General features: G+C 32.0%; 2 protein-coding genes across 4 annotated transcripts in view; one reads left to right on the top strand and one right to left on the bottom strand.

Moving 5' to 3' along the window:
- LOC143152372 (uncharacterized) overlaps positions 1 to 7864 on the top strand; it is a 66949-nt gene extending 59085 nt beyond the window's left edge. Inside the window, exon 14 of the mRNA XM_076322410.1 lies at positions 7513 to 7864. Coding sequence (XP_076178525.1) covers positions 7513 to 7737 — 225 coding nt within the window. The 3' untranslated portion in view covers positions 7738 to 7864. The remainder of the gene's footprint in view (positions 1 to 7512) is intronic.
- LOC143152342 (uncharacterized) lies at positions 358 to 7479 on the bottom strand. 3 transcript variants are annotated; one of them, XM_076322368.1, is made up of 8 exons: positions 6377 to 7479; positions 5829 to 6213; positions 5484 to 5597; positions 5257 to 5403; positions 4956 to 5166; positions 1132 to 4879; positions 820 to 1030; positions 358 to 738 (listed from the first exon to the last, which is right to left on the bottom strand). In XM_076322368.1, the coding sequence occupies exons 2-8, from the start codon at positions 5910 to 5912 to the stop codon at positions 616 to 618; spliced, it is 4638 nt and encodes a 1545-aa protein (XP_076178483.1). In that variant the 5' UTR covers positions 5913 to 6213; positions 6377 to 7479; the 3' UTR covers positions 358 to 615. The 3 variants fall into 3 exon arrangements, with proteins under 3 accessions (XP_076178483.1, XP_076178474.1, XP_076178465.1); XM_076322359.1 differs by having other exon boundaries at positions 5829 to 6834; positions 7421 to 7471; XM_076322350.1 differs by having other exon boundaries at positions 5829 to 7479.
- Positions 7865 to 8242: the final 378 nt, after the last annotated feature.

Genomic DNA, 8242 nt, shown 5'->3' with positions numbered 1-8242 from the left:
GTCTCCAGACAACAGTCGAAAAGCTACCAGAGGCCGTCACCGAAGACGCTCTGGACTAAGCTCTAAACGCAGGCGGGTACATTATCCAGGTTCAAGGCAGTGTTTTTTGCCCTGAATCTTTAGAAGGACACGGCCAGCTCATCCATGGTAACCCTCAACTCGATGTATCAAGTATTCGAGTTCGTCGGGGAAAGTGGTTTGCTTCCTGTGATTAATCTATTGACACCGATGATTCTAGAAGAAAAGGTTTGGAGGTAGGCTACCCCCTTATTTAATGATACAGGTTTTATGTACCCCTTGTTAAAAGGGTATCCCAGTATTCGGTCAGGAAAAAACCCGTTACGTCAGGCTAGGCAGCATCATCGGTTAACCTCTATGGCGTATGAGGAAATACTGATTACATAACCCTCCATACCCCATCCTCCAGATGTCAACAAGAATAAATCAGTAAATACAATGTCCAATATATTAGATGTTACTTACAAAATTTATTATTTGCAAAAGTAAGAACGTAAGAAAAAAAGAAGGATTTACAACAAAGATTTTTGATGAGAAAATAAAAAAGTAATGATAATGTATGATGTACAAATATACAAATATACAAATATACAATGATTAACAATTAAATCGCTTAACAACATGTACTTTTATTTCCTGAAGTTCTGCACTAGCATTAACATTAAAAAATATCTTGCGAAATTTTGCATCTGAAAGTAATGAATTCCACATTGGGTCCCTCTGCAAAAATTAAATTCATTCTATATTAACAAATACTTTGTTAATTGAACATTATTTGATTTCAATATTATATTATCTTACCATATAGGTATTGAAATAACCACACAGTATCAGACTGTGTTTTGCTCTAGTCAGAGCAACATACAGTCTTTGTTTATCGGACAAAAATCCAATTCCTCGACTTCGTACACACGACATAATTATCACATCACGTTCTTGACCTTGAAAACCATCAACTGTATTTACATCAAGTTTGATTTTTTTCTTTATATTTTCTGATAATAAAACCATTCTGAAATTTTTAATATCAATATTACACATTACACATTCTTAATAACATTTATTAAATACCAGTTTACTAAATCTAAAGTAAATGTGTGTTCAAGGACTTACCTTTCAGCAATTTTTGTCTGTAGTATAGATTTCTGATTATTGTACGGTGTAATAATACCGATTGAAATACATTCCCATTTATCGAAATTGGCAAAAATTAGCATAGAGGCTATCATATTAGTTACAAACTGTGCTTCGTCACTATTTGAAAAATTGTCATTGCTTTGATTTGAATTAATGTTTAGAATTCGGTATGCCTGAAATGGAAAGTTTTCATTGCGCGCTACTGCAGTTTTCAATTTTCCACCGTAAAAGAATTTATTTGGCCAAGAGCAAATCTCATGTTGCATTCGATATTGCATATCCAACCCAATAATTGGATTACTTGGATAGAATTCAAAAGCATTTTGAATTCGCGAGAACATGGATTGATCCAATCCAAACTGTTTTGCCTGTGGACATAGTATAGTAGCTGGTAATTGATTTGAATCTCCAACCAAAACTAATGTATTCACTCTCAACATCAATGGTATCAAAGTTTCTGCCTCACAACTTTGACTAGCTTCATCCACAATACAAACAGATATTTTGTGCTTATCCGAAACAAAAACAGATTCCATTTGGTTATTGTAGCACGATGAAAGAGTACACGTTATTATGTCTGCATGCGCAAGAACTCTATTCTCTGCTGCACGTTGTATCTTTACAAGTTCTTTTGGATTTATTTCTTTTAATGGTCTACGATGTAGCAACAATTCGTACTTTGCAGTTATATCTGTCAATTTCATTCGAACATGTCGCCTGTATACTTCATCCATTTTTTGAGTATTTGCGAGTTCGCATTTTAAAGCATTTATTTTCGATTCTAAAAACGACTTTTCTTCATCCACACTATCGAGTGGAATATTATTCGTATTAGTCGTCGTTCTCTTAACTTCCCGTTTTGCAAGCTCAGTGACAGAAATATCCTTTACAATAGGATGTATCGCTCCCGCCCGACCAATCCGAACCATTTTAAATCCTTTAGAGTGAACATGCTTCATAGTAGATCTAATTTGTAACAACCTCATAGTAATTTCATCGATAGCAGCATTTGAAGGAGCACAGACTAATATCTTCAAAGGACTTCCACTGTTTGTATACCTGTTACTTCCATACAATACTTGAGTCACAATATTTACAATAACTTTTGATTTCCCAGTACCTGGTGGACCTTGTATAAAGCACAATTTCGCTTGTTTCTGTACTATAGTTTCAGTTATTTTGAAAACAGCTTCTAATTGTTTTTGATTTAATTTATCTTGAGTTATTAATGTCTCCGATGCAGAGACTGTAGGCAATTGGAACATTTCAATTTTCGGACTTAAAATTGGATCCATCAACTGTGATTTTGGAAGACAATCTAATGCCCGCACCATCCGTAATGTTGAACGCAAGTAAGTTACAGTTCTCAATCGTTGAACTCGATTTACTACAATATTTTGATTCAGGGGTTTTGTTGTCATAGTATACGTTAATAACGAACAAGGATTTTTCACATAATGTCCTAAATCCCTGTTATAGTGCGTCCATGGTGTTAATATTGTTTGGTGCACGTCCGTAACATATGCAAATACTTTATGAAATGTTTTCCTCTTCTCTTGGTTATCAATATATTCAAAAAATACTAAATCTCCAAAAACAGGATGAGCTTGTCTCTCTATATCTTGTTTTGTAGCTAATACTTCAATCATCAAAGTTGTTAAATATATATTTGTAGATTTCATGTCTCTTTGAATGGAATTTTCAACTATGGAACACATTAATGTAGGTCGTCTAGGATCTTGATCAATATTCTGGAATTCTTTAGTTATTCCGTACCAAGTTTCTAGCAAGAGAAGAGGTGAAATAATCCTACAATACTCGTCATACGATTTATAATGTGTTAACATTACATAGAGTTCATTGCCATTTACAACCGGTGGTGTGGTGTTTAAATATTCTTGTTCTTCTAACCAAACTGGATTCCATAAGAATATACGCAGTAAAAATTCATGTGTCCTTTCGTTTTCTGTTGCCCTAAATGCTTTTATACGAGGTAGGGGTGCATCTTTTCCTTTTAATTTTTTTAAAACATTCGATTCATCGATCTGATATTCACGTACGGTTTGGATCACTGTGGAAAAGGATACGCGTTTTGTTTTTTTTTTATTTTGCAACTCAGTATTTGATGTACAAGGTGCAAGTGATTTGTTCGGGGTGGATACAGTTGATTTTGTATTTGAAACATTTGCCAATTTAGTTCCTGTTGTATCAATATCCATTACTTTCTGCATTGGAATTGCCATTAAAGTACTTTCAGACGTTTTTCCTGCTTTGATCGCATTATTTATTTTTGGTATTTTACCCACTTTATTTAATTCGGCAAGTGTTAATGAATGTTGCAGACGAGTTGTTAATCCTTTGATAGCATTTTTCTTTTTTTTAGATTGATTTATCAATGGAGTCCGATTAGACGAAGTTTTTGATTTTTCTGGTATTGGTAACTTAGACACAGAAATTGTGTCTTCTACAAGAAAATCACTTCGGGTTTTTAGCGATATCTTCGCCTTTGGTTTTACAGTAATACGTTTCCTTTCTTGATTGTTTTCTAAAGACAATCGCTTTTCTTCCATGGCAATTTTTTTCAATTTTTGTTTCCTATTATCTGCCAACTTCTTTTTTTCTTCTTTAGTAAGAGGAGTACTTGTTTTTATTCTATTAGGAGGGAGACAATCAGCCCATTTATGAAGTATTTTGCGGTTCTTTCGTTCTTTTGTAAGCACATATTGTTCTATTTTAGATTTCTCTCTCAACTCTTTCTTTTCCTTGGTAGTCAATCTTTGTTTCACAGGTTTCTCAAGACTTTCTTGCACTTTGTTAGCACCACTACTTCGTCTTTTGGTAGATAAATGGGGTGGTTCTATCTGAGGTACTTTCTTTTCAAGTGATTTCTTTTTCTTCAAAGTTATTGAAGTTCCTATCGTGCTATTGATTGATGTATCAACATTTTGCGTTTGTTGCTTACTTTGGTTTCTCCAAGATTCTGAATGTTTCTTATTACTAACAGTTAGATCATTAGAAAATTCTGTAATACTTTCTCTGAAATCAATTTCCATTCTTTTTGTACAAGAACTCAATAAATACGTTTGACTTGTATTCCTCACATTTTGTAAAGATGTGTTTTCTTGTTTCCTGCATACAGATTTCTCTATTTTGTTTTCTGATTTAACCTTTGTACTTACATCTGGTTGCAATTCATCTATAGTTTCATTCAAATCATAAACAAGGTTTTCAATATCAGTACTTTCTATTTCCATTTTCTCTTCCTTTGTAATATAATCCTCTTTAATTTTTGTAGTAATTTCATCATCTTTGTTGAGTATTTGACTTCGAGATAATCTACACAACCAATTATTGCCTTCATCTTCACTATCTGTTAATGAAATAACTAAATCCTCATCATGGACTCTATTGTATCTCTCGCTATCTGTTTCAACACATTCCTCTTTAATTTCCTGTTTAACTGATGTATTGACACCAAATCCACTATCAAACAATTGAGAACTCGGGAAGATATCATCCTCGCTGTCACTTAAATTTACAACGTCATCCTCTGAAAACTTTGTTGTCGGTACTTGTTGTACCTTTTTCAATTTTAACGGCGATACAAGTGTCATAGAATTTACAAGTACTTCATCACAATTCTCGTTATTTTGTTTGGATAGACTATTCTTCAACGAATCATGAATTATTTCAATGTCATTCTCATCCATAATTTCACATTTTTCTAAAATTTGAATACTCATTTGTGAAGTACATTTTTGTATATTTCATAAAATAAGTAACAACAAAAATGTAATTACCTTCGACAGGTTCTTTCATTAAATGAGATTCATCTTCCAATTTTGGTATTTTGTTCGGTACAATTACTACATCGCAATTTCTTTCTTCTCTCTTACGTTTAACTAGAGGATCAGACCTATCACTGGACGTGCATCTTGTGAGTGTATTTTCAGAATTTAATACAGTTTCTGAAAGAGTACTGGCATTGTTATTTTCTAGTGTTTGTGACTGCTAAAATTGTGACAATGTGTAAAAGAATCATTTAGTAACTGTTAAAGTAATGTTATTAAATAATCAAATGATTCTGAGGTAAATTTTTACCGCAATTATGTGCAATTTATATGCAAACATGGTTTTATCCGTAATATCAGTACCAGAACAACCAACCCCTATGATATCATTTGAATGTAATTGAATTACTTTGTGTGGCTGCTGGGCAACTCCATTTATGAATAAACCATTCGCACTCTAAAATAATAGTAAACTGTCACAAGTGTATAGAATATAATAAGTACGTTATACTATTAGAATTTTTAATGTTGATATACCATCAAATCTGCCACAAATAACCCATCTTTCCGATGGAAGAAAATACAATGTTGACGAGACACTACCATACTGAGGCATACTATTTCATTTTCTTTGGATCTTCCACAGGTATACTAAAACAAAATAATTTTATATGTAAAAAATATTTGCAATTATTGACGATTTTGAATGTACTTTTCCCACTCAAAACGTTCAATCGCTACAAAAATCACGTTAAAAAAAAACTTTAATACAGAACACTAATAGATATTAAATAATATGCAAACAATAATTAGAAAGAAAGATCGTTTTATCGAATGTCATGCTGGCTGATAATATTTTCAAAATAAACATTATATACTTACTGCATAGTCTGGTTTATCAAGAGCAATCGTGTCTCGACCATTAATCCGTTTCAATATGAACTGACAATTAGCGTTTGTATCCATTTTCTCAAATCAATCCAGTCTATTTATCGGTCTACTGTTCCTTTCGTTAACCTGTTCCTCGTTACGCTAAATTCATTTTGTAAAACTTCGTTTCGAAGTGTTTGAATGCATACGAAACTCGATATAAATCAGTTTACATATTATTCAACAATGTTATTCTTTGAATAAATAAATATTATTTTTCGCACCCTTCATTGAAACGAGACGCACTCGTCAACGTTCACCGGTCTTCACGATTGAATTTACACATCGTGCATTCGGTAGTTAGTTCCGAAACAAATATGACTATTCTGTTGATTGACTGCACGCGGCAAATTGTGTAAGTACTTTTTGCGAGTGCAATTAATAAAATATGGCAATACTAGATTACTAGTGTTTGTTTCTTTTTGTTTGAGACACCGTAACTTTGCATATCAAAATTATATGCGAAATATCAGCTGGTTTCTAACAATACTAATACTTACTCGCTGTTTCCTTATCATGCATAACTCCTACACACCGTATTTATGCCTATTCTGTTGTAATTACCGCCAAAATATATTAGACAATCAGAACCCAAAACTGTCGAGAATAAAAATTCATGTATCAACAATAGCTTCTCTTATAATGGCAAGGATAGAAACAACAAAAGTTTGAGTCTAAGGAGATTTGAATTAATATCTAAAATAATAATATATATTTTACTTTAATTTAAGAAATGTAATATTTATCAATGCAAAAATCTATGAAATTATAAAACATTATATAATTTATATTATGTGAAGTTTACAAATGTAAGATTTCTACGCGCTGCGAGGATTAAGAAAGCGGCATGCGCGGCGAGAATGACGCACCGCCGCTTTTCTGAGAATTCGGACCTCTGATAAAGCGGTGGGTTGTTTGATTTTCACGGTTGCATAAGCAAAGGACCACCGAGAACGATCTAAAGCAAAAACAAACTCGTGGTATTGTATTGAACGTAGAAAAGGAAGTACAGAAAGGAGAAATCATAATCGTATCTTTGTACTTAGTTCCCTTCTTAGATTCAGTAATTCATCCACTCATTTCTCCTCGTGATTACTCGAAGTTACAGAATATCATTTATTTTACGCTAAATATCTCTTTAAACGAAATTCTTATCTTAATATACATAGACACACTTCCTATATGTATTGTAAGTAATAGTAATATTTGGCCAATACAGCATGTTTACTTTTACGCTGCATATCTTAGTTAATTATAAAGAAAATGAATTGGGAATTGTTTCCTAGGATGCATTGTTCATTGTAGTTTAAAAATATAGCTTCTTAATAGCAACTTGACCATTGTAATAACTTTGGTTAAGATATGCAGAAATGTTTATAAGGTTATACTATCTTTTCGAAATAGAATAGCTAATGTCAGGATACTCGATCGAGAATTTTATTTTATTTCATGTACAATTTTCCTGGGACGTTTGCATTGCAGAAATTCTTCAATACTGTCTTTGCTTTAAATTAATTAATTTGTCATAAAATTTAATACTGTACTTTTTTAAACTTGAGCATAGCCATAATTTGATGATTAAACTTTATTCCGAGGAGATATACACGACAATACTGTAATATGTTTATGTTTGTAGCTTCTCAAGTTCATAGAAGTGATATTGGAATTCTTCCGGCGTCATGCGACACCCACGCCCAAAGCTGAAATCTCCTTCAACTTTTTAGAGCAATATCGCTCGGTAATCCAACGAGTTCGCATCGATAAAATAGATAGACCTGTTACCGGATATGTAAATACTTGTTATCGATCGGTCATTTATATCCCTTTGTTATACGACGATTATAAACGCGTTAAAAAGTAAAAGCGATGTCAGCAGTGTAAATTAAAGAATTATATTTAAACGAATTGTGTAATCATTATTCATCATTATTAAAACTTAATAGTAACAAGTATATGTATCAAGTATAATATGTATTAAATTCTTTGGTCATCCATTCATTAACAAGTCGTCAAATTTCACTAAAGTGTGTTAAAAAATACATATTTAAAAGAAAATTAATTTTAAGTCATTAATGGATAAATCTATATTGTAACTTATTGAAATTAACGAGAAAAGTTAGGTCCTCATTCTTTGCACATTTATATGTCATTGTATTCTTGAAAGGCTTTATCAGGGTGTAAATAAAAAATTATGATAAGTAAAATTTATTTATATGGCAATAGTATTATTTTGATTAAATTTTATTGGCATTCCATTACTTATCCTTTTATTTTTGTCCTCAACTATATCTTTATCTTTCCATATATCTTTAATAATATTTATATTTAATTATTTATAATAAATATAATATTCTGTGCTAGATAAT

Source organism: Ptiloglossa arizonensis, chromosome 1 (assembly GCF_051014685.1).
Source record: "Ptiloglossa arizonensis isolate GNS036 chromosome 1, iyPtiAriz1_principal, whole genome shotgun sequence".
In the NCBI taxonomy this organism is placed as follows: domain Eukaryota; kingdom Metazoa; phylum Arthropoda; class Insecta; order Hymenoptera; family Colletidae; genus Ptiloglossa; species Ptiloglossa arizonensis.
The sequence above is the reverse complement of the archived record's forward strand: the minus strand, read 5'-3'. Positions and strand labels throughout refer to the sequence as shown.

What these genes read in the sequence shown, in the direction of transcription:
- LOC143152342 (XM_076322350.1), bottom strand. Translation starts at nt 5,912, where the DNA reads ATGGATACAAACGCTAATTGTCAGTTCATATTGAAACGGATTAATGGT. An exon ending in ATAAATTGCACATAATTGCG is followed by an intron (nt 5,167 to 5,256) that starts GTAAAAATTTAC and finishes TCACAATTTTAG; the next exon opens with CAGTCACAAACACTAGAAAA. An exon ending in CAGACAAAAATTGCTGAAAG is followed by an intron (nt 1,031 to 1,131) that starts GTAAGTCCTTGA and finishes TAAAAATTTCAG; the next exon opens with AATGGTTTTATTATCAGAAA.